This window comes from Melanerpes formicivorus, unplaced genomic scaffold (genome assembly GCF_026170545.1).
Source record: "Melanerpes formicivorus ecotype bairdi unplaced genomic scaffold, bMelFor1.0.p_v2 SCAF_762, whole genome shotgun sequence".
In the NCBI taxonomy this organism is placed as follows: Eukaryota; Metazoa; Chordata; class Aves; order Piciformes; family Picidae; genus Melanerpes; species Melanerpes formicivorus.
Genome location: NW_027143114.1, coordinates 18,572 through 45,521, shown reverse-complemented (window position 1 = coordinate 45,521; position 26,950 = coordinate 18,572). Strand labels below are relative to the sequence as shown.

The 26,950-nt window shown below is 40.6% G+C and overlaps 1 protein-coding gene across 1 annotated transcript in view; it reads right to left on the bottom strand.

Moving 5' to 3' along the window:
* The window catches only part of LOC137460797 (synaptotagmin-10), a 45,841-nt gene extending 32,383 nt beyond the window's left edge, over positions 1–13,458 (bottom strand). Inside the window, exons 1-2 of the mRNA XM_068170895.1 lie at positions 13,151–13,458; positions 105–462 (exon numbers count right to left, since the gene is read on the bottom strand). Of these exons, the coding sequence (XP_068026996.1) occupies positions 105–462; positions 13,151–13,301 (509 nt within the window). The 5' untranslated portion in view covers positions 13,302–13,458. The remainder of the gene's footprint in view (positions 1–104; positions 463–13,150) is intronic.
* Between the last annotated feature and the right edge of the window lie 13,492 nt (positions 13,459–26,950).

Sequence of the window (26,950 nt, the reverse complement as noted above, 5' to 3'; positions counted from 1 at the left end):
AAGTAATCAGTGTGTAGTCCAGGATCCTGGAAATTTTCAGCAGTGCATTCCGGCTCTGCCTGTTCCCATGAAATGAGCCACAAACATGAGTGCCTCTGACTTACCTTGATGATGATGTGGGCTCAGTGATCTGCCTCTGCATGCGTGCATGTCTGATCAGATGCTCTTTCAATGCATTCTGGACCTCTGCTGGTATATCAGGTGAAGTGTGGCTAATTTTCAAAGCAGCTTCAAGTACCTTTGTTGTAGGTTTCTCATTTTCTTTAACTTCCTTTTTCTCACTGTTCTCAAAAACCTCTGTAGGAGCACTGGAGTTGCTCTGAGGGACATTACTGACATTGGGAGTAAGAGGTTTGCTTCTCCAGCAGGGCCAACACAACTTCCAAAAGACAAAAAGCGAGACTACCAGCAAGGCGAGCCCACAGAAGCTGACGACTACTGCTAACAGACTGACTGAAATGTCTGCAAGGAATTAGAAACAAAGATCACCATGACAGACAAACACGGAGAAAAACAAAAACAAAACCAGAAGATTAAAAAATGCACAGCTAAGGAAATCGAAGCATTTTGCTGATTATCTTCTGTAGAGCTTTCAAGCCCTATTTAATGTCTTTTTTTTTCCCCTTTCTGTACCTAAGCCTGTACCTTTGAAATGTTATCATTCTGTAATAACTATTTCACAAATCCTCCATTAACTGTTGTTCAAGCCAGGAGCCAGTATCTGTACCATTAGTCAGTCAGTCAGAATTTTCAGGAATTAAAGGACTATCCAAATGGTCCCAAAAATACTCCTAACCGTTGTTGTTGGAGTGTCTGCTCTGGGACACGTCAAATAACAGTCAATACTTTCTATGAATGTATGTAGAAACTGGTACACAATTTTATTCTTGATTTGCCAAACTCTGTGTGCTAACTGCTTCAGAAATATGTTAAAGCCTAAACTTTAAGGGGCATAAAGAAGGACATGATATAGACTGACATAACAAGACATTTCTAGGATTCAAGTTTAAGCTCTGGAGCAAGACTATGTTAGAGCAAGGCATCACATATGCATCAGTGTGCAAAATTCTGTTCTGAAAATGCAGCTAGTTTCAGAGTACACTACACAATGCCCTGAGTTGAATAGAGACTGTACTGTACACTTAGCTACTCCTTCTGCCCTGTATTTGACTTTTTCTGCCACAGCATATCCAGTAGCACAAAGATAGGAGAACAGATTTCATACCAATAAAATTCTGTGAACAGACTTGTATTTTAGGAGGTGGTGGATCATCATAAATGCCAATTGAATCCTATATAGGAATTTAATTTGATGTGACAAGTTTCAGTTTGATTTTTCCAGTATTTTGTAATACTGTAAAATAAAACTAAAACCCCCCTCTCCTTCCTTTTGAAAACAGCTTTTTATATGCTTTTAAAGTACTCAATAAACCCTGCTTAAATGCCCCTCAAATAATGGCTGTTGTTGCTTGTTACAAGTTTTGACAATTTAAGAGTTAATATTTTATATCCATAGCTCTGGGCTCTAGGCTACTAAAATGAATCAGTGGGAAAGTGCAGCAAGAGTTTAAATATATTTTTTCTAGAGGGTTCCAGGAAGAAAAATAGTCCTCTAGGTATGTGTTAGCTCCGTGGAACAGTATGTACCTCAAAGGTCCCTTTGAAAGATGAAGATTCCAGTTGAAAATTTGGGAATGTTCTTTATTAGTATAAAACATCTGGATACAGCTCTCAGTAAAACCCACTGAATTTAATGCCCATTCAACATGAAAATCTGTGAAAATAGCAAAAGACAATAGGAAATATTTGTAGTCCTGAAAGATATGGTTCTGTTCAACCTTACTCCTGGCCAGTGTCATGGGGTAATTGGCAGAGGATGTGCTTCTTGATTTAAAGACTTTGGCACAAGCTGCTGCGCCACCTTGAACAGAAGTATCTCTCCTTGACCATTTCCTGCCAGTCTTGAGAAAGGTGTGCTCCTTTTTTGCTTGTAGTTAAATGTCAAATTGTAGCCCTTGGAATGTGGAAGTCAGCTTAATGAAAAATTCATACGGCAAATTCTGATTTAAGATGTTTCCACAGAATGAATGGATGCATTATTATACCTAATAATGTAACAGATGGAGTAAACAATAACTTTGGATATTAATTTTGTAGCAAATTTATTCCCAGTAGGGATTATTAGGCTATTTACTTTAGTCTGCTGTTTTGCCTCATAACCTTTCTGAGCCCAGTTAATTTTTACTTGATTTGCCCATGTTCTGCAGAGGTCTGTCCTATCTTGACAAGAGAAGACATTAAGAGATGTTGAGTTTACAGCTTGTTATGGTTAATCACTTTGTTGCAAATTTGTACTTCCGATTTGTGCTTTTGTAGTTGCTAATTTACAGCTGTTGCTTCATTCATGTCTTTGTATGAGAGAATAAACATGCTTCTACAAAGTACAAATAAAATTAACTGTGCCAGGAAACAAGCCCAAGACTTGAAACCCAATTGCCTATACCAGTCCCTGGAGTGGTTTTAAACTGTACTATACTCCCAGCTAATTCCTGGGCACAGATAAAGAATTAGAGCAAGACAATGATAATTCTTAATAGGTGGTTTTGATGTGGCCTTTCTGTTTCAACTGATGACCCACTTATAATAGTATGGAGTTGGCCTTATTGCCAGAGAATGGTCTGTGGTGGGTTTACTCTGACTGGATGCCTCAGCTGGACAGGGGAGAGAAAAATATAACAAAAGGTTAATGGGTTGAGATAAGGACAGGGAGAGATCGCTCACTAATTACCATCACAGACAAAACAGACTCAGCTTGGGGAAAAAAATCCTTTAATTTATTACCAACCAAAACAGAGTAGGATAGTGTAAAATAAATGCAAATCTCAAAAAACAACCTACCACCCACCCCTCCTTTCTTCTTAGGCTCAGCTTTACTCCCAGTTTCTCTATCTCCTCCCCTCCAGCAGCACAGGGGGGATGGGGAATAGTTGCTGTGAGCAGTTCTTCACACATTGTTTCTGCTGCTCCTTCTTCCCCAGGAGAAGGACTCTTCTACTTTCACACTCTTCCCCTGCTCCAGCATGGGGTCTCTCCCATGGGAGGCAGTCCTCCATAAACTTCTCCAACATGACTCCTTCCCAAAGACTGCAGTTCTTCATGAACTACAAAACCCTCTGAGCATGGATCCCTTCTACAAGGTGCAGCCTGTCAACATGGATCCCTTGCAGGGTCACAAGGCCTGCCAGAAAACCTGCAGTACATGGAATCTCTCTCTACATGGTGACATGTCCTGCTAGAAGCATGCTCCAGTGTGGGCTTCCCACAAGGGAAGCCTTGTTTGGAGTTATCCACCTGCTCTGGCATGGGGGTCCAGCACACGCTACAGGTGGATATTTGCTCCATTATTAACCTCTATTGGATGCAAGGGGACAGCCAGTACCAGAACAAGAGGACACAGTCTCAGGCTGCGCCAGGGGAGGTTTAGGTTGGATGTTAGGAAGAAGTTCTATACAGAGAAGTTCTATATATGGGCTGTCCAGGGAGGTGGTGGAGTCACCATCATTGGAGGTGTTCAGGTGGAGACTTAATGGGGTGCTTGGTGCCATGGTTTAGTTGTTTAGGTGGGTTGGATTGGTTGATGGGTTGGACGCGATGATCTTGAAGGTCTCTTCCGATCTGGTCTGGTCTATTCTATTCTATTCTATTCTATTCTATTCTATTCTATTCTATTCTATTCTATTCTTTCTATTCCCACAGTCTTCACCACAGGCTGCAGGGGAATCTGTGCTATGGAACCTAGAGTATTTCTTCCCTCACCTTCTTTACTGACCTTGGTGTCTGCAGAGTTGTTTCTACTATATATTTTGACTCTGACTGCAGCTGTGCAGGGCTTTCCCTCCCCTTCTTAAATATGTTATCACAGAGGTGATACCTCTGTTGCCTTTGGACTCAGCAGTGGGACCATCTGGGAGGCGGTTAGCACTGGCTCCGTTGGACATAGGTGAAGCTTCTAGCAGCTTCTCATAGAAGCCACCCCCATGAACAAAACCTTGCCATGCAAACAAAATATGTTGTCATAAGTTAATTTAATATATTAACACAGAGATACAGCCCACTGAAGGAACATTTTTGATAAATTGAACCAGGTGGACAATTTTCTTTTTCCATTCTCATAGCCTGACAAAAAGTAGAACTCTTGAAAATGTTGATGATCTATCAGAAATAATAATAAAAAAAAATAGATTAAAAATAAATTAATAAGAAAAAGAAAAGAAAACAGCAATTCAATTTTGGGTCACTTGCAGTATTTCCAGCTCAGTTTAGAGATGGCTGCCATAATGAGGTTACACTTTGAAAGAAAAGCATTTAGAGCTGAAAATGATCTATTTTTTTCCCCCCATTTATAAAATGTTGAAACAGGATGGTTTAAGAACTCTGAAAGTGCTGGAAACATTTCAAAATCAGAAATATGAAAATTGATCCCTTCCAGCAGAGTTTCAATTTGATGAATAGATACTATCAGCTGAAAAACATTCCATCAAAGCATTTCTAGGCAATTCTATTTCACGTTTATCACTGCAAAACATTTCTTGAGCCTTCAGAGAACTTGGTGTCTCCTTTCAACATGTACTCCTGTACCATCTCTAAGATTTGGGGTTTTTTTTTGGTGTTTCTTTTAAACTATTTCAAATTCTAAGTCAATCCCAAATCTTTACAGAAAATATTTTGTAGCCCTGAAATAATCACATAAGACATCTTAAGTCTCAAGAGCAGAGGAGCCAATTCTACAAACACTTGTACAAATTATAGTCTCTGTTTTTGCCATTTTACTAATCCATTAAACAATCTCACAAAATGCACTTTGTAATACAACAAACATTTAGACAGACTCCTGAAATATTTCTGTGCTATGGCTTCCAACATTTTATTGTTCGAAACTTGCCTCGGAGGAAGTTCCAACCATGACAAATATTCAGATTGCCAGACTTCCATTTCCAAACCAAATTAAGTTTATTTATATTTTATTTAGTGCCCCTTGATGCTTCACTCTGAAAAACAATACTCCAAATTAACCTTTAATTTGTATTCTTATTCATCAGCCATCAGATCAGTCAGGTAAATCAATACATTTCTGATTTTCTAGGATTTTGAGGGAAGCAAGAGCTTTATCAATTGTAAAAGGTCTGGGTCCAATAAATATGCCTTATCCCCATGCGTATGAACTAGTGAGTCCAACCCATCATTTCTTCTGTTCAGTTCTCCTTGGGGAATTCTGAAGAATGATAAAAAGTTGCTGGTCTTCATTTGTACTCAGCATTGGTAAGTCTTCTGCAACTAGCTCTTACTCAGATCCCTGCAGATCAGGATATAATGCTTTAGCATGCCTCAGAAAGTGGCAGGTGCAGAGTATCCTATTTTCTCTCATACCCTGAACATGTCAAAACACCCCACTTAAATTTCAAACAGCAAAAATAGTCTTTCATTTAAAAGCCTACATGTGACTTCTTCTGTTCTCAGGGAGAAATGTACTCTTCCTCAAATCCTTTGACTATAGCCCTGTCATGACTGTGTTCTCTCCTAGGCTGTTTATTCAGTCTGATGTCTGAATTTGTTCAAAACATCCATCACTATCTAGAGTCTGTTATATCACATCTTGATGTTCTGTGATAGCATGTTTCTTGACAGTAAGGGAATCACATGAAATCAGGTATCACTGTGACTTACTACATGATTACAGCACATAAAATTATTCATCTTTTGTTAAAATCATTTTATCTAGATGCTATTATCTACTAATGTATCTGATAATCTATATCTGTCCAACCACAAATGGAACAATCTCTTTTGCCATTTCAAGCCCCATATGGGACTTCAGACTGCAAGACATACAGCAGATACAGGGGATTTACCAGTATCTTATTAGCCATCTCCTTGCCCACATTACCTTCTATTTTCCAGACATCAGAAGGAACTTGCCACAACAGCTATGTATTCAAGAGTCTCAATACATAACTTATGTACTGTATGTAATTAGAAAAGATAGCTTTCACTTTTGCCTGACTGCGTTCATTGTGTTTTGCCTGCACTGAACACTGGCTCCTCTCTTTTACACACCAAATGTAAATTATTTATCTCCACTTCCAATGCTTTTAATGGCCTACCTTTCTACTTCTTAACTCTCAGTTAATCTCAACAGGAGGTAATTCCCATCTGTGGTGGTTTTAGGCTATGCCTTTAAAATTTAGTTACAGATTTTGAGTGTAAATATTCATTGCATTCCATCATAGAGTGTAGTTTTCACTTGTAAACACAGCTTCATTTGCTTCTAACTGAGTTGGTCAGGCAAAGTTAATGCTGGGGGGAAACTTCAACCCACCACACCATCTCTGCTCAACCCATGCCTGCCTGCCTTGCTTTCCATTAAACAGAAAAAAACCCCAAAGCAGTTTTGGGCTTGATCTCATGCTGCACTCACACTTGTGGGGCCATCTCTGTGAGCATCTGCAAGAAACCCTCCTTACCCTTTGTTGGACAAGAAATTAAGTGAAAAGACATCATAGGTCTACTGGACTGCCATTAATCGTAAGCATGTCATAGCTGTAACAAAGTTCAAGCAGCTCAAACGTAATTTTTGAATTGTCATGTTTTTTTATTCTTACTCAGCATTATATAATGAACATCTCACACATATGGTGAGACCCAGATGCTACAAACATTTCAGTATTTTTCACCTGCATTTCTCTGCAAAGCTTGTATGGAGGAAGATTCTTTCATCAAATTTTTACTGTGTATCACTGCTGTCTGCATGTTGAGCACTTCGCTGGTTGTGAATACCTTCATGCTTGTAAAATAAATGTGGTCCGTGTTCTGCCTTTTGTTGCTGAATTTGGTGCATTTCTGTTTTTCACAGCTTGTTAACACTGATGTTGTAAAACATACTCTTCAGTAACCCTGCACCTTTTTCCCACCAGACTGTATCTCTCTGGTAATAACTTTGTTCTGACCAGGTGGCGAGCCGTATCGTAAACAATTCCTTTTGTCTGTTAACTGCTGCAATGTTTATTATTTATCACATTTCTCTGTAACAGAATGCTCAACTGCTTCACACAACAGTTACCTTCTTACAAAGAAAAATGTTCCTCTCTTGTATGAGTCTTATAGTGATTACAGTAATCTTCACATTTGTTCAAATAATTTCTGATCCCCTTCATACTTGCTTTGGCACAGCTGAGAAGAACTTTCAAGCACAGTACTGGATAAATCTGTTCTTCTCTCTCCAGTTTCCTGGCAGTGTAAGTATACCTACAGCTTACACTCTGTGTGTGTGTGTGCAACTGCATGTGTGCTCACATGCATGTTTAAAGGAACTTGGACTGAATAATCCATCAGAAGCCTGACAGCACACAGCAAACATGAGATTTATGCCAGCTACAGCAGGATAATCCAAGACATTGCTCTTCAAGGAATAGCGAGACTATACTGCAGATGGTCCATGGGCAGGATGCTCTAGTGTTTTCTTACTCCCTGGGTATTTCCATAGGACTCTCTCAATCAGGAACAGGGTTATAAACTTTGCATATTAAACTATCATGTTAATAAAATGTGAGTAGACTTTTTAGATTAATAACAAACAGTCCTGTAGAAGTTGATGCTCTTTGTACAACCAACTTAAAGAACTCATTGTGTGACTAGGAAAAGAGCAAGAGTGAGTATCACTCTCTACCCTGTCTAGATGGCTAATATATGCCCTCCAGGAAGGGAAGAAATGGAGTTTTCAGCTCTGTTATAAACAGTGGTTTCCCATGAGAACTGATAATGAGATTGTGAAGTTTTACAGGACCAGCAGGCCTAAAAAACCACAAAGAGAGCAGAAAGTGCCCATCATTTACAGAAGATAGACAATAAATTTTAAATGTGTCTCTAAAGCAGGATGCTGAAGCTCCTCTCATTACACTCAATGCATTTGGCTTAACTTTCAGAAATGCTCCCCACTGGGACTTTGGTGTGCTTCATTCCTTTGGAAACAAAGAGGAGCGATGATTAAGTTAAGAGTCCTTTATTAACCAGATAACCTGAGTCAATGTACAGATACAACTAAGCTGTATATGAATTTCTGACACTTCTAGAAAATAATTTACTTGGCTTGTAGAGATGAACTCATCCAATTAACTAACAAACATCTTAATCATTTTGCCCAAATCTACTGGAAATAAAGAAGGTACACAACAAAAGCAAACCAGCTGCACAGGTATTTCAGCGTTTTGCCAAAAATGTGATACCCTTCAGAACAAAGCTCACAGTCATCTAACTGCATAAAACTACCATAAAGCTTCCTCATCTTTGCACTTGAGCATTCCTCTGAGATGACAGAATTAATAGCCCTTTTAATTACCAGGGCAGAAATTATAACAGCAGATGTCTATCTTCACTAATTGTCTAAAGCTCTTACAAATTTACAAAATTATTTATCCCACCAAGATTCTTTGCTATGTGTTCCATAAATTAATTTTCCATTACTCTAAATATGATTGCCCTTCTTGACCCAAGCAGTGAGCAGTAATTGAGGGTCTTCAGGTGGTGATGTTGTCACTGAGAGGAAAAAAAATATTGCATAATCAGTTGTTTCTTTTATGTAACTGTGTTTGTCCCCAACGAATATTCAAACTCTTATTTCCCCTGAAAAGAAGAGGAATCAAACACATGGAAGTTGGGGGATTGGTTTGGTTTGATTTTCCTTTAGTTTGGTTTGGCTTGGAGTGTTTTGGGTTTTTTGGGGGGTGGTTTTTTTTGTTGTTGTTGTTGTTGGCAGCAAATCTGAAGATCTCTCCCTTCTGCTTTGTTGCTTTATTTTGTACTCTGCCTTCCCAAAGCCATACTGTCCAATTTTTGTTCTGATGGTGTCTCTGGCTCCATCTTATCTGAGTTTCAGTTTGTTTTCCTTGTTATGCTTTCTCATATCTAGACATTTACCCTGTTAAAAAAGCTACTACCCAGGTTCTCTGCATGCCAGTTATATTTCTTGGGTCATAAGGTCAATACTGTTTCAGATTTTGCCTTGAGACTGTGGCTCAGTAGTGAGTCTCTTGTCTCAAGTAGTTTATTCCTCTACAAAGCTTGGCTGCTTTTACTGGTCTAGCTGAACAGAAAGTATCATCACATCCCTCAACATAACCATTCAGCAGCAGTTCATTGCCTTTTTTAACACCTTCAACTTCCAGAGCATGTTTATATTCTTGTATTAAATAGAAAAGTCTGCTTTCAACTTTCTGAAATGCTTGTTCTATTTTTTCTTTCCTTTCCAAAATGACTCTCCTCATCTTTTAGACTTCATTCCTCTAATGATATCTCATGGGTGATTTTTATTTATGCTATCGTTGTGACACTTTTAGACAGGTTCTTTTTGAGATGAGGAAAACAGAATGAACCCACCATGTAAAGACAGAATATGCTATCTTTATACAGACAACTATTATTGGTTTATTCCTTTCCTCTTTACATCATCATCTGGACTATTTGCTTTCTGGATTTTCATTGGACTCCTAGCTGTAATTCTGTAACACAACAACATGCAATAATAAAACGCTATTCTGTAATAATCTTCTCACAACCTTTTATCTTCTCCACATCTTCCAGTAGTCCTTCTTGCAACTCAAGTATCTTCTTACTCTTTATACAGTAGTTTCATTTCCATACTCTTCAGTGCTTATTGCAGGAGCTAATTCCTGGGAAAGTGTTTCTCATATCATCATTTGGGACATGGAGCAGAAGTGATGGAGCTGAATTAGCCATTCCTCCTCTCTACTATACAGCAACAGCTGCATGACCCCAGAACTGTGCAGAATTTACTGAGCCAGAGAAAGGTATGGCTACATGATATGAATTCTCATATCAGATGCTATGATCCTATATATGAGATACAGGTATATCTGAAAATTACAAACATTTATGGCTTCATTCACAGAATGGTGGTGGGAAACAACATTTCTACCTTTAATGGACAGGAATTATGGATGTTCAACACTATGGACAACATTATCTACATGCATTTGAAAAAGCACAAGAGATGGCATGATTCACCTTTCAATGACCACATTTCTGTTTGTCTAGAAACTAAACTTACAGTCTTTCAGTTCATAGAAGTAATATGAGTGATATTTATGTCTCATTTATCCAAGTGTTTGCATATTACTATATTGCCAATTATCAACAACAGTCTATCTCTTCTTCTTCTTCTGAAGACATAAAGTATTAATATGTGATCTTTAGCAGGGTTATTAATGAGACAATGTTTAATATAGTGTGTATACCACTAAGGTTGACACCTATCATCTAATCATGGTTTCCTTTTTAAGGAGGCAAAAGTGAGATTTAGGAACTCATCTGAGACCTAGTGGTTCAAGCTTCTGGTCTGTCAATCATCAGGTTTTTTTTCTAATACAATAATTGCAAGTTAGTCAGGGTTTACAAATGAAAAAACAGCTGACTTTGAAGAAATGCCTGAAAAGGAGCTCCTCTTACAATGCAGTATCAAGGCAAGTGTTGAAGGTACCAATTTTCTAAACAGCAAAACTTCATTTGACTTGTGGAACGTTGTTCTATCCTTCACATCCCACCTGTTTACAGATTAATTTGTTTTTTATATGAAACCTAATACAGACTCTCTGTGCAGTAGTTTCTATAAGCCAGATAAACTAACCTTTTTAGAGTCAACTTTTCCAGGCATCTTAGGATAATTTTATCTTCACACAACCTTCTATGATTCAGACTAAGACTACACAATTGGAATGTACACTGCACAATTGGAATGTACTTGGTAGTAGGTATTTACAAAGCATAACAAATCCATGATCCATGCCAGTGGAAGGACACTATGACCCTCATGTAACCTATGTCCTGCTGCCTTGGCCAGGCTAGGTGAAGTTGGGCCACCTCCTCCTTGTCACAACTCAAGTATCTTATTCTTACAGTGCTTGCCTCAAGTTCAAAGCTCAAAGCCCTAAAAGAACCATGCTGGTACTGAGATCTGAAAGAATTGGTCCTATTTCAGACAATGTGCAGAAATGCTGCAAGTAATATTGCAGTAAAATCAGTGGATATGAGAAAGGATAAGAGGGAAGGGGAAGGGGGAAGGGGAAGGGGAAGGGGAAGGGGAAGGGGAAGGGGAAGGGAAAGGGGGGAAGGGAAGGGGGGAAGGGGAAGGGGAAGGGGAAGGGAAGGGGGGGAAGGGGAAGGGGAAGGGGAAGGGGAAGGGGAAGGGGAAGGGGAAGGGGAAGGGGAAGGGGAAGGGGAAGGGAAGGGAAGGGAAGGGAAGGGAAGGGAAGGGAAGGGAAGGGAAGGGAAGGGAAGGGAAGGGAAGGGAAGGGAAGAGAAGAGAAGAGAAGAGAAGAGAAGAGAAGAGAAGAGAAGAGAAGAGAAGAGAAGAGAAGAGAAGAAAGAGGAGAAGAGAAGAGAAGAGAAGAGAAGAGAAGAGAAGAGAAGAGAAGAGAAGAGAAGAGAGAGAAGAAAGAGAAGAGAGAAAGAGAAGAGAAGAGAAGAGAAGAGAAGAGAAGAGAAGAGAAGAGAAGAGAAGAGAAGAGAAGAGAAGAGAAGAGAAGAGAAGAGAAGAGAAGAGAAGAGAAGAGAAGAGAAGAGAAGAGAAGAGAAGAGAAGAGAAGAGAAGAGAAGAGAAGAAAAAAATGAAAAAGGAGTAACAGCTGTGGTGGTAGCTACAGCACTGCTGGAGCACATGCTGAGGACCTGATGCTTTTCATGACTTGGTGTTAATTTGTGATGTAAACTTGGTATTTGTTGTCCATAATGCAAGCTGTCCATTTACATTTATGGACAAACAGAATAGATTCTGGTTTAAATGAAGCATGGAATTTAGGACTAATTTTCCAGCCCCATCCCAAAAACAAATACCATGGAAAGCAAGGGGTCCAGAGAGTACAGAACACCAATGTGCAGAGCCGCTTCTCAAAGAACCTGAAAATTCAGAAATCAGTGACCATAGACACCACCATTAAGAGTCTAAATCTTGATTCCAACCCCGTTAAGTTTCATGACTTCGGGATATTTAAATTAACCTGCATTACCTCTCCCTCTCCCCCACTCCCCTACTTCTCTTCCCCGCCCCCTTCCTCTCCCCCCACCACGCCGAATTTCCCTGGACGAGTCCTAGACCGGAGCGGAGGGCTGTCCTGCCTCAACAGGTTCCCACTTGCCATCCTCATCGGTTAACAGAGGGGATGTAAAACATCTTAAATCCCTCTCTGAAAGCGCCGCTGGCTCTATCGTTTCACCGCAGAGATGCTTTAAGTGGTGGCTTAGCGAGCTGCGCCCCGATCCCGGGGTGAGTCCCGGGCCGCGGCAGCTGCCACCTTCCCCTCCGCCTGCCTCCGTCCGTCCGCCTCGCTCTCCTCCGTGCCGCAACTCCGTGCAATCGGTTGCCGTGGCACGGCCAGACATGGGCTCGGGGCTGCCGGCGCGACACACCGAGCACAGAAGGACGGTTGGGAAGAAGACAGAGGGCGACCGGGTGCGAATTCCGAGTGGCACGCCCGCCGCACGGAGAAAGCTATCCACTCGGGACAAGAGCATCAAACAAAGCCCACTCCTCCGCTCCCGGTACTCACGGCTCCACAAACTCATGCAATAGCCCGGACCAGAATTTTGCATAAAGAGAAACTCCGGTCACGGGAAAAACCTGACTGAAGCGGAACTGCAGGGGGCAAATGTGCGAAAGGGGGAAAGGAGCACACTCCGGCGGTGCGGCTCCAGCCGACGGCGGTACCCGCACGTCGGCGGCGGTTTCTCACCCCTCGGCAACTATCAGTGCTCCCCGTCTCCACCTCCACACCCCCGCCCGGTGCCCCACATTTGCCCCGTCGCCCCTGGCGCGCTGGCCTCCACCCCAGGCTGGCGGCTCGGCTGTCCCGGCTCTTCCCTCGCTGCTTCCCGGGAGCCTCTGCGGGCTGAGAGAGGGAGACGATTTTAAAGCGGACTGTGTGACTGCCCCCCTGTCCGCCCCCTCCACAGGCACGGAAACCGAAGGAAAAAGTTGCGCTCTCCAGCCGCCCACGCCGGCGCTGCCCGACTCGTGGCAGCTGCAGGACTGGCGCGGCAGGACGGGCGGCGGCCAGAGCCGGGGTGGCGGAGCCAGTACCGGTACCTGTGCCGCCGATGCCCTGTCGGGAGGTCTCCAGGGGGAAGATGCCGGCGCACTTCTCCCGCTCCACCTGCCCGCCCAGACACAGCTCCGAGATGATCTGCAGCGCCTTGTGGCAGAGACTGCCCACACCGTCGTCCGCGGAGAAACTCATCTTCTGCCCCGGCCGGCCTGGCCGCCGCCCGCTAGGCCATGTCTGGCGCTGGACAGCTCCGCGCCCCGACCCGCGCAGTCCCCCGCGGGGAGCGGAGCGGGCCGGAGCAGCAGCGGCGGCGGCAGCGGCGGGAGCGGAGCGGCAAGCGCCGCGCGAGTGAACCGATGAAGTAGTGAAGGGGGGGTGAGGGGGGTGGGGGGGGGAGGGTTAGACATAAAAAAAAAAGGGGGGGGGGGGAGGGAAAAAAAATAAAAAGAGGGGGAAAGAATAAGCATCCACTTAGCAACGCCTTTTGTGCCTAGAGGGTTTCGGGAGGCGGCTCGTCCAATGGCAGCCCAGCGCGGTGGGGCTCGTGTGGCGGGGGAGGGGGAACTCGCTTCCCTCGGGAAAACTTTGCCCTCCCCTCCCGACGGCCAGGCGAAGGGCAGTGGTGCCCGGGACGATTCCCGAGATGCCGGCTGCTGTCGGAGCGCGGCAGAGCAGGTGGTGGCCTTGGTCAGGGGCTGCGCAGGGACTAGCGGAGCGGTGCGAGGTGGTGCGGAGGTTGTGCTGGTGGCGACCGTCGGAGGCCTGCCGCGCGCCTCCCAGCACGACCCCCGAGCCCCGGTAGCGACGGTGCGCTTCGTGCGGAGCGTTGCTCATCGCACCAGGAGGACGAAGTAGAGTCTATTCTCAACTGCTCCGGTGATTTATCCCGGAACGTTATTTCATAGGTGACCTGGCTAGAGTAACGTTCGATATGGTCTACCCAGCAACGTCAGATAACTTTGTCTCCGCTACGCTTTTCAGCACCAGTTACCGAATAGTTGAATTCAGCTATTTCTTTAACTTGTGAAAGGAGTTAGAATAACCTTATGATTGTCTGGTCTCTTTCCTCAGCAAGTTGTCTAAAGTTTGGGGGGTTTATTATATTAGAAAGTATCAGGTACTACTGTGTGTGCTTGAGCATACTTCTAAAATCAGTACAGTTTGTACTGCTAGTGGTTGTTTCAGTTACTGTTTCACATAGCCAAAGAAGATTTAAACTGCTAATTCGTCCTTATAGTTACTGAAATCCTGATGCATTTTTATATTTGTGACGAAAAATGTTTCTACATCGATGGCACATGTGTGTCTTTCAACACTTAATTCTGATTAGGCATAGCTGAAAGGCAGTTTACTGCCTGTAGTTCTGCTGCTAGAATGTCTTGGTTTCATAAGCGTGAGAAGTTAATTTGTGTACTGCTGTGTTCTGCTGTTGGTTATTTTCCCTCCAGATTTCAAAATTTGTATCTGTTACCTGGAAAATTGATAATTCTCTCAAACAAACTGCAAAGATTAACATTTGAAAAGTTTGTAACATTCAATCAGGAACTATAAGTTATGAAATAATACAGAAATGTGTATTTTAGTTTTCATTCTGAAATTCTGTGCTTTACATAGTATGGGTAGTCGTAAAACCCACTTTGCATTGTGAAGTTTCATGCATTTATGCATATAAATTTATGCACATGTATTTTTTGTACCTTAGGAAAGTAAGAGATTGTTGTATACAAGCTGCATCATCAACAGAAATTCTGTTCCATAAAGCATTTCTATATATATATCAGGTGTTTTGGAAATACCGAATGCTACTAAAGAAATCATTCCCTATTTCATGCATTTCCAGAGACTAACATTGTCAAAACTCTCTGTTGTTTCTGCAAAATGTTCTGACAAATCCCAGAATGTGTAGACTATAACTAGTCAGAACACAGAACTCCATAGTATTATTTGAATAGTCATTTAACCTTCATAACAGCCTAAATCTGTATAATCATCTCATGAGGATAGGCTTGCTAGCAATTAAAAGGTATGTACATATTTTCGCTACAGTGAAGGCAACTGATGTCTATTTCCAAACTTCAAAATAATAACATATTTATGGTTCATGCAACATTTACAGTCCTGTTTCCAAAATTCTGTCATGCATCAGCAACTAATAATTAAGCAGTCTGTTTATCTTTGAGGCATATTCAGAACTCTAGCAGAAGCTCGCAGGAGATACATACACAGTCTGATGAATGGAGGGTCTTGAACAGAAACTTTTTTAACAAGAATAAGAGCTGCATTTAAAGGCTGAGATCTTAGCTGTTCTATTTCAGATCCTTTCTATAGACTGTCTTTGTGCCCATGGATGTATCACGCAGTTGATAAGTGAAATATTTTGCCTCTGCAAAGGCTACCTGGGGAAGTGGTGGAGTCACCATCTCTGGAGGGATTTAACAGACATGTAGATATGGTGCCGAGTGACATGGTTTAGTGATGACTTGGCATTGATGGGATAATGGTTGAACTTGATGATCTTCAAGGTCTCTTCCAACCAAAACTGTTCTATTATTCTATGATTTCTATTACAGAGTCAAAGTTTCACACATAGATCAGTTTGTCACCCTGCTTGTTCACTTAGTGAGACTGTGGTACATACTTACATTGTTCACCTTTGCACACAAGAACTTCTCTGAGGACTGTAACATCTTATTACCTTTACTGTTGATAACATTCTGTACCTAAATACAGGAAAGCATAAACAGGTATGTTCTAAATTAGTAATTAAACCCCCCCAAATTAAAAATCAAAGACTGAGGTTTTCAGATGTGGAGAGGTGCCCAACTGGTACCTCTCTTAACTGTCCTGAGTACTACCAAAAATGCATATAAGCATACAGAAGATGCCAGCCATAGTAAGTAGTATCACTATGCTTTTATTGAATGTATTGCCATCTAAATCCTATTACTGAGTAAGTAGCATGGGTGTAAATCAACAGAATAGTATTTCTCAGCCTAAGTACTATGAGAATAGAGTTCCACTAAGAGTTGAATGATTCTGCTGGTGAGATATCAATCAGGTTCAATCAGATCCAGACATACATTTTGTCCTTGGGGGTCAAGTTATTGATGAGGGAAATTCTTCACTTTTCTATCGAGAAGTTTAGTCCAAAATATGAGTCCAGGTTAGGAATCATGGCATTTTTCTCCAAAGTGTGCTTTCAGTGGAGAACTACTTTGTCTGCATATGAAAGGATGTAAAAGCTTGTTTTCTAGTTTCAGCTCCCGCTGCTTGGATTTTCAATAGCCTCACAATTTTTAAATTCATATGCAGTTGCCTGGTGTGCCCTGTATCCACAAGTCCAGCTATTTTATTTCCCCTCTGGAAGTCCTCTCAGGCTGTCTCACCATATGTCATTTGTTAGGATGCAGTGGATTCATGCCTCATGGGTGCCTGCTGCTGTGATCACACCAGACCTTATCCACTCTTGCTATGATGATTACTGGTCATTACCAAGTTCCTACTGGCTTGAGTGCTTTCTGTTGATTGATGTTGACTAAGGGAGAAAATGTCCTTGTTTTTCACATTAATTGCATATATTCATGTTCTCATATCTAACCAGTGGTTAAGGTACTGCACTCTAGACTGGAAAAAACACTGGAGCATTGCCTAGTTTTGTTACATGTATTCTTTAACAAACAGTGCTTTTGAAGTTTAATCAATATGGGTAGCCTAAGGCAGATAAGGTTCAGATGTCTTTCAGGAGGCCATGAACTATTTGGTGTAAATGAGTGAAAGCCTATTAATTTGCATAGGAAGAATGGGCTGGTCTAGTGCGTAGGCAAAAAGTACCCTTTCTGCTACAGGTGTAATATAATCATAGTAATGGTGTACTTTAGAGTTCATATATCTTTTGACTGCTTTCTGAAGTGAAGTTCTGTCTGAAATTCAGATAGAGTGGCAGTATAGAATACTAAAGATGTCTGCACCACCTAGACAGACTGCATTTGTAGCTACACTTTGAAGCAGAGCTTACGATCAGTGCTACTGCTGGGCATGGTCAAATGGAAGCTTTGTAGATACACCCAGGGACAAACCCCATTTGCTCTTGTGTAGTCTTGAACAGCTCCCTCTTGAGCTTCTTCCACGCGATGGATGTTCACGTCTTTGCATAAGGACTCCCTGTATTTTTAAAAAGATGGGACCCATATCTTAGCTGTATCTTTGCCTCAGCTGAGAGTTTAGTCTTGGTGTCTTGAGTTACAATTAAATGAGGATACTAAGAAAGCAACAGAGCTGTGGAAAAGAAACATCTCAACATCCAGCTTTTAGGAAGCTATGGGTAGAAGAAAGTGAAACATTAAAGATTGTTTTACTCTAGCTGTGTATTTTTAACCCTCTGATTTTGAGTAAGAAATACTTTTCACTCCTAATGTTAAAAAGAAGAAAAATAAAAATAAAATAGAAGCTGTCTGACAGGCATTATTATAGTTATACAGCAAACCAGGAGACAGTCAAAATGGAACCTTCCTAACCTGCAAATTAGAGGGGAAGGGTGCCATGAGCTATGTAAAGGTACCGTAATAACAGGCTGAAACATTAGATCATCTGGATATGGGAATGCTGCTATTCTCTGCATCCTGACTGAACAAAGATGAGATCATTTTGGTCAGAATTTGGCCTCTGCTCATGAGGTAAAAGGCTAGCACAGGAATCCAATGCATGAAATTGCATCCTTCCTTCTTGTGACATGAAAAGGTAATTGCTTGTCATTGTTTTGTCATCAGAGACAAATAGGTTGGGAGAGAGCTTCCAGCTTTTTGAATACTCACAACTGCCTCCTCCTGGCTGCAGTAGTGAATGGCCATGGTGTGCATCTGTCTCTGTGACTTTGAGAGAGACCCTTAATTCCTCTGCGGTACAAACTGTAACATGAGGACTCATGTTACAGAGTAACTCATTATGGTATCCTTTATTCTCTTGCCTCCATCAAATCTCAAAAATTATGAATAGGAACCCCATCTTAGTTTTAGAAATAATACAAAACAGTTTAAATCTCTCTCTTCCCCCTTTCCCCCTCCCCCCATGATTCTTCTCAATTTACCCTTCTCACTTTTGTGCTTTCATTAGCACCTGGTAAAAGTGGTATTGGTAATTTCCTGGAATTACCTGGTACCTGATAATTTGGTGTAGCTGATACTGAAGACTACAAATCTGAGCAAAGAGAGACCTACAGGACCTGCAAAGGCAGCTGAAGAAACTTCTGAGAATCAGCAGCATGTAACAGTTTTGTGGAAATGTTTTTAAAAGATGCATGGCATGAAATAATTTATGGAGATTTAATACCTTCTAGTTCTTTGAGAATAATTACTCAGGGACAGAGGGCAAACTGATTATTCCAGTTCAAATTGTGCTTTGTAACTGATATGTGTGTTGGGGAAGTTTTTGCTGTCTCAGTCCTGAATCCTGTGAATTGTTTGCTTTTAAGCTACTAGCTGGTAATTAAATAAAATACCTTTTGTTTTGTTTTGTTTTTACTGTGAAGTTATAGCATGTTTTATGTTTTTTTCTGTAGCTAGCTGAGCAGAAGGAGTAGGGAAATGATTGTGAAACCAGCAGATTCCAAGAGCTAATCCTGGTGGTCCCATGGGAATGACTATGTGGTGTGGCACATCATTTGCTCCCTGTGAGAATTTTAAAGCCTACCTAACTAGTTATGTGCAAAGGAACTGTGAACATTCATTGATTAATGGGCACAAAATGCACAAGTATGCTGCTGTGGGGCTATGGGAAAGGTGGCAGTTGTCTGAGGGCCACAGACTTGAAGCCATGGTCTCCTTGTCTAGGGGGCAGGAGGGCAGAGCCTCCAAGACAGGGCCCATCCCACCCTCCATTCAGGAGTAGGGCATCTGTGGGGCATTGGGTGCAGCCCCAGACATGAGCATATAGTACCTCCCTGGGGCCAGAGATGGGCTGAAGATAGGCCAGGATGTGGGCTCAGCCTGATGGGAGCCACGGCCAGGCAGGGCTGTGGAAGTTGGAACACTGCCCTGCTGCAGTGTTACTAGGACAGAGGGTGATGGTCCTGGGGGGGCAGAAATGGGGTCTTGAGCTGTGGCCAGGGTGAGGGTAGCACTAGAGCATGGATGGGGATAGTGTCATCTGGTAGTGCCCTCAGGGCCCTGGCAGTTGATACATAAAAAAGTCATTATTATTAGGTGCTTAGAAAAACCTCATTTGGCTAATCATCAGTCCTAAATGGAGACAGTGAGACTGTGGTTGAAGATGCGGTGCTCTATGAGGAACTGGCTCCAGGCAGATGACACAAACTGTTGTGTGTTGGCTAATTACATCTTGGAAGAGGTGAGAAAAGCAGTCTGTAGAGTTTCCCCTGGTAGATTTTTATTTTATATTTTTTTAACAAATAAGGTGGGCTTTTTGAGGCTATTAAGCCTTTTGTGGCTGCTATTTCTTAGCTGAGGGCCTTCTTTGTGTCTGCCCTGTTGGCTATATCACCTGCATCACACCGCCTGCCATTTTTATCATTTTTCACCTATTGTTTGAAACAGAAGAAAGACATAGTCAAAAAGAGGCGATGTGTTCAAGTATGTGTGTGTGATGTGGTCTGTTAAAAGAACATATTGTACTGAATGGTAGCATGCTAACAATTCCTGTTGCCTTTTTTCTTCCTGTTAACTTCCCTTCTTTCTCTTAGTTTTACTTACTGAGGAATGAGTTTATGACTGGTATTAGAGAATTCTCTTCAGCTGTACATAAAACGTTGTGCTGAAATAATCTTGTGATTTGCAAAGCAAGTGGGTTTACAGAACTCAGAAAAATAGAATTATGATTTTTTTTTTCTTTCTCAGCAGATTTTGGAAGTTTTTCCTCAAAGCCAGCTTCCTCAAAATAATCTGTCTCATAATACAAGCTAAGCATAAGCCTTTGTGAAATAAGATGTTTTTCTACTAGAATAGTAGACACCGGCAGATTTTGCTAATGAATTCAGGCTATTCATCTGCATCTAGTGAATTTACATCTCTGTGCACCTTCTAGTGAGATGGCTATGAGTATGCATCTTATGGATTCCTAAATGCTATCACCAACCTGAATCCAGTCCACAGGTAGTTTGTTTGGTGATTCCAATTTTTGTTCTGGTTTTGTTTCTCTGTGCTCGATCATTTTATGGTAGAGTGGCTCCTGTAACAGCCCCAAATTTTGCTTGAAAAATATTTAATTTCAAAAGCCTAATGAATTAAGGAATTTTTTTTTTTGCCCATTATTTTGTATTCCCCTCACAGCAGGCCTCTGTGGTGAATGTATGATTAGGTCCCAGTGGAGCACTGTGAAACCCATTGAAGTAATTTGTGGTAATGCAAAACCAGAAAAACATTTGTTTTGAAGGACTACATTCTTTTGGTACAATACATTAGGCATCTCCTGTCTAAGCTAATTAGAACAAAATAGGTCAAGTGTTTATGAACACTTGTTCATCTACACTATCAGTAGCCAATGAACAAAATTATTGCATCTATATCAATCATTTAGTTCCACATAATAGAAACAAATAACTGCTACTAAGCATTGTCAAAAGAGTAAAACTTCATGCTTTTTGGAGACACCAACTCTGCCTCAACATTCATTCATGATAAATGAACCTCATTTCAGCATTTGTTGAGTGGCAGGAGACCTTTATCCTGTGACATTGTTCTATTCTATTGCCATTATTTCTTAATTATCTCTGTCATACCTAGTTTGGAGCTTCATATATGTTATGGCAAATTCACCTTTCACTGAGGTGGGTACAGTGCCATTTACTCACAACAGAAATTCTGTCCATTTGTGTCAGAACTGAGCTTAATTCTCAGCTTTTAACCAGTGGCTCATAATTCACTTTTCTTGTTCACAGCAGATGCTGGAAAATTGAACTCAGAAAACTTATTTTTACAGTGAGAACATATAATTTAATACTCATCTGTGCATAAATCTAGCTCTGCTATCTTTTTTCTCTTCTTGCCACCTGCCCTTATTCTTCTGGGATAAAAAGTGAAGAGCTGCCCTAATGGGATGTCTCACATGTCCTACAAGCCATGTTTGGTATTTGCACAGTGAGACATGTTCTTTGAAGGTCTGGTGGTGGCAGCAGGAATACAATACTCCTTGGCCACTTTCAACCAAAGTGGTGCATCTAGGCAATTGACACTTAATTGGATTCTCTTTGCTGTGCTAAAGTCTTTTATGCTTTAACATCTGCTGCATAATACATTGACTGGACCATGGGACCATAGCAATGTGCCCAATCATAAAGTGATATATCATGTGCTGAATCTGAGAGCCTGTTTTCCTTCTAGGTCATGATAGGCCTAACTTGTCTTGGGCTTAGAAGGTTGTTTTCTATTCTCTAATAATATGTAAAATTATTTATTTATTTGTTTTCTTTCAGTGAGAGAAAGCAACTGATCTCTGGTAATTCTAATTAACACAACTTCAATTTTGCATAATCAGCCCTTTCAGGAAGTTTTTTTTCATCTCTCTGTTTATTTTTCAGTCAGGAGAATACACTCAGAAATGATGCTGACAGAGTGTGTTAGCATAACGCAGAGTCTTGCTTATGGAATCTGGTGCACTGGAAGAGGCATGTTCCACCTCTTTGAAGATTTGCTTTTTCTCTTCCACTTGGCCTGCAGGACGTCAGATGTCCTGGTGGACTCCTCCTTGTACAATAGTTGAGGTTTTGCAAATGGTGTTAAGTAAATGCCAGGAATGCTGATTTCTTCCACTCCTTCCCAAACTCTGGCTATCTATCTTGACTTCATTGTCATATCTCAAAATACAATATTTACAAATTTCATGGTCTACTATGTGCACACTGAAGAAACCGACAGCAGCAGAACTTGCCCAGAGATCACACTTTTTAGCAATTGTAAAGGCTATATCAGGTCTACTGTATTTTAAGTGCACTATGATTTATTATTTTTTAAATTTTATGTTTATGGAAAAAATGGAGTTTTACAGCTTGTTAGAATATGTTATCAATGGACCCACCACATCGATAGGCGTCCTGTGATGTAGACACAGATGTTGGAATGGATGAGGATATAGAACAGGAACAGCAACAGAGTAACAGACATGTAAATCTGTGTGTTTCAAATGTGACTGAATCATGAATATTCTTATCAAGATTTCATGCCAAGATTTCTAACTTGTCATTCTGTCATTATGCATTGTCATGGCTTTAAGCCCAGCTGAAGCTGAGCACCACGCTCTTGCTCGCATAACTGAACACCCCTTGCACAGGTAGGATGGGCAAAAGAAATTTGGAGCAAAATGCAAAACTCCGTTGGTTGTGATAAGGAGAGTTAAATAGAACAGAATCACAGAAAGACAGAATATATCTGGTTGGAAGAGACCTCAAACATCATTCAGTCCAACTCTTGACCCAGCACCAGATCAACACTAAAGTGTGTCCCTGAGTGCCAGATCCACACATCACATGAACACCCCCAGGGATGGTGACTCCACCACTGCCCTGAGCAGACCATTCCAATATTTGTTAACCCTTTCATTGAAGACGTATTTCCTAATATCTAGCCTAAACCTCCCCTGGCACAGCTTATAACCATTTCCTCTAGTCCTGTTGCTTATTATGAAGGAGAAGAGGATGGCCTTCTCCTCGTTCCAACCTCTCTTCCGGTAGTTGTAGAAAGCAATAAGGTCACTCTCAGCCTCCTCTTCTCTAGACTGAACAAGCCCAGCTCCAGGTAGTGTGCTCCAGACACTTCATGAGCCTTGTGGCCTGTCCATGGAAATACTCCAGCACTTTGATGTCCTTCCTATAGTGAGGAACTCAGAACTGAACACAATACTCGAGGTGTGGCCTTGCCACTACTGAGCACAGGGGAACCATACAAAGAACAAATGAATGAGAATAACAATAATAATAAATCAGCAATATATAAAACTGAGTAATATAAAATATGATATGCTCACCTGACACCCATGCCCCAAAAACCCCACTGCGCCAAACCACTGCTGCCACCACCAGTGCCAGCCCCCTCTCTCCCCACCCCCCACCTTATATAGTGAGCATGGGGGTTGTATGGTATCAGATACCCTGTTGGCTGTCCCATCTTCTTGTGAAGAAAATTTACCCTATCCTCACCAAACCCAGGAGATATCTATATCTAATCTATGTATCATCTATATCATCTATATCTATATATATCATCTATATATCATCTATATCTATATCTATAGTCAGTATTTAAATAAATAAATTCTAGTGAGCCACAAAGTTAAAGTGGTGGGAGCAGAGCCAGACATTCTTGCTGGTACATCTGAGTCTCTAAAATATGATTCACTGGGGTTTACAGGCAGCTTTTCTTGATATCTGATCTCTGTGTCCTTACAAGAAGGTGGTGTAATATGTATTTCATTCACAAAACACATGTCAGAATGGGAACATTACAGAGTTGTGGAGGATGCTTTACCATTTCAAGGTCCCTTAAGAAAATGTATACCTGGAAAATTGCCCTCCTACATTTTTGGGTTTTTTTTGTTAGAATTAGATGTCACAGGTACCTTTTTCTCTTAAACGTGAGCTCTCTATATAATTACAACACACACACTCAAAGGCAGTAAATATCATGATAAGGTAGTAAAATGATCATTTGAGTCAGTCACATATTAACTGACTGAGAACAAACATCTGGAGTACTCTAATTACAGCATCCTCCCATTCACTGTAAGAGTCAGAAACCAATCTGCAGTTTTAGGGTAGAATCACTGCCAAATAATTGTCAACATTGAGTACTTTGTGTTCCTTTCTTAACATGAATGTTGCCCTTAGGAGGAAAACTCTGAGAAGATGAACTTTACAAATGTAGGTTTTAAAGCAAAATGAAAGAAAATTTAAAGCAAAGTTTTTCATAAACTTAAAAGCTTTTACATGAACTTGTGTCCATTGTGCTAGTTCAGATAAAGATAAGCTTGAAACTACAGCTCATGAGTGCTTAAGATCTAGGCCTGTAGACCTGTAGAATAATTTATGAGTAGAATTAGTCTTTTAGATATCTATACTGTAGATTTATAGCTTATGGACAGAAGTGGGTATGGTACCCTGATTTATCTAAACCCTCTTACTTGTTTACCTTAAGATGAGCTAAATTTGTCCCTTAGCATACCTATTCTTCTCCAGTGATTTCAAAGGAGTGACAACTAAGACAGACACATGACAACCTCTGCAAGACATTAAGTCCAATGCTGTGATTTAGAATTTCAGTCTGCTAAGATAGTGACACTTGTAGAAAGCTCCAACATCATCTATGATGGAAGTCACAAGAGTCCTAAAATACTCTTGTACAACCACTGTTGTACAGCCTCTTCCTTCAGCTACTCATCTTCAGGGAAGCCAGAACTCTTCCACTGATCACTTGCACACAGTGTCTGTTTTGGCAGACTGCCACAGAAAGGCAGAATAATTATTTGCTGGTAGGGCTGAAAATGGAGTGGCAATGGAACTGATTTGGGTAAGAACCTGCCTAACTTCCTTTCCTCTGGAGCAATCAGGCCTGAGTTCTGTAGGGTGTGATTGGAACATGAAAGAACACACAGAGGCTCCATTGTGGACCATAAGATTGTTATAAGAGCTACATTATTATTTACTTCCATTATTAATGATTTCTAAATAGTAAGATAGAAATCTGAGTCCTTAGAGAGGACAGTAAGACTGGGAACTAGTGAAATAATCAATTTATATCGGTATGTTTCATGGAAGTAATGGTCAAATGCAAACTGAAAGTGGATTTCATGGAAAAATCAGCATGCAGATGTAACAGAGACTGGCATCTAATGAATCTATTATAAAACATTTAGAAAAACTTGCAGTACACAGTAGTTACATGATATTTGGTGAGCACATCTGATGAAAATGAAGTGTAAAACAGAAGAAAGACTGGCATGAATATGAACTGTAGTCAGTCAACAGCTTGAGTGGTGAGAATTATCAAACAGAAGAGATTCTTCAGGGGAACTAAGGAAAAACATTTGAAAAGACAGAATCAAAGACAAGGCAGGTACTAGGGAAATAAATGAATGCATAAATGTCTTCTCTGACTAGTAAAAAAACCCCAAAACTCAAAAGCAGCAAACTTTTCTTAAAAGGTAATTTTAAAACAGGAACTAAAATGGGAAAAACAAGCTAGAACAGGAGACCGAGATTGACACCAATATATTAGTGAGCAATGTATTGAGTGGGGAGAAAATCAGTGAAGTTGGCTGATAAAGTTCAGAGGCACTTAGTTTTAGTTTTGATTCAGGAGCTGGTGCTACATCATACTGCAGTATGTTGGAGAGAGTGTGGGGTTGCATTGTATTGACAGGGGATCTATAGCTCATTAATTTTTGTTGATAGAACTAGACAGCTTCCACTCTTATCCACATTTAATAAACAGTATGCTGAAGAAGCATCACAGTTTGTTGGCTTTATCAATCATCTGAACCAAAAATCTGTATGACCTTTGGCTGGGAGCAACGTTAAATCACATCAAAATGTACTTGGTTCCTCTGCAACACAGACTGGGAATGCACATCTATACTATCCCAATGGAAGTTTTGGAACAAAAAGGGGTCTAAATTTTTAGACTTTTTTGTTAAAAGTACTGGTTAAAATACTGTAAATAAGATTTCATTCAACACTTTAAAAATACAATAATACAAAATTCTGAATTTTGTTCAATCCCACTTGAATAGAATCATGGTGGTTCCTAGTTGATAGGAAGATGGTTGAAGAAAGAATCCAATTAGCATTCAAGATGAACATTTAATTTTACCTGTCACAGAGAAATATATGTGCATATTTTTTATATATATACACATATACTATACACATTCACATCGAGAATTGGTTTCTCAGTGTCCAAATTTCAATCACCTACTGCTTTGGCTTTCTTAGTTTATTATTTTCCTTCAGTATCACAAGAGTCCTGAAGCTGTCTGTGTAATTGATTAATATCCAATACCTACTTAGGACCAATCCAAAGCCATTTGATCTGATGAGAAGATTCTTATTGACTTCCAGGGGTTTGAAGCAAGCTCTCAAGAGATGTCTGTTAGTCAACAGATGTACTGGATTTGGGCTGTTATATAATCCTAGATGATAGAAGAAAAATATTGTCAGAAAATTGGAAGCAGAAGGAATGAACTCTGCCTTTTATTATATGTATGTATGCATATGCATAATGCCCTTATCTCTGAAACAGCAGTTTTGCTCTAAAGCCTTCCATATATCCGTACATATATCTTTTAATAATGTACAGCTGTCTAATGTGTTTTGTAGGTGTTACATCTTTGGGTTCTAAATAATTAATCACTTCATCTTACTTTTCAGTAGAGGGCACTCAGATCAAATCATAGATCAAAAATAATGTATAAAAGACAGTAAACATAATGTGAGATATTCATTAAAAAACCTCCCGTGTCTTAAACAAGACTACTCCGTATTTATATCTGTTTCATGTGATAAACAGTGTGAAAAGATAAAACTTTTCAAAACTTGAGTCATCCCTTGTGCACATTCTTGCGTATTTCACAGCAAGATGTCAGAAAGCTATTAAACGCTGAGACAAAGCAGTTTGTTCATTTTCACAGATTAACTAGCTAGGATCTAATAAAAAATTTAACAATTTTTTAATGAACTAAGCCTGTCCTTTCTTTCCAGACATAATGAATAGTGTGTGTAGGTCCTGGCAATAGACATTATTCCCCTTTTCGGTACAGATAATTTAAAATATGCAAAGTAGAAAACCTTCAGGCTTTGTTTACAGCAAAAAAGTGATCTGTTAATAAAGAAACTAGGGTGCTGA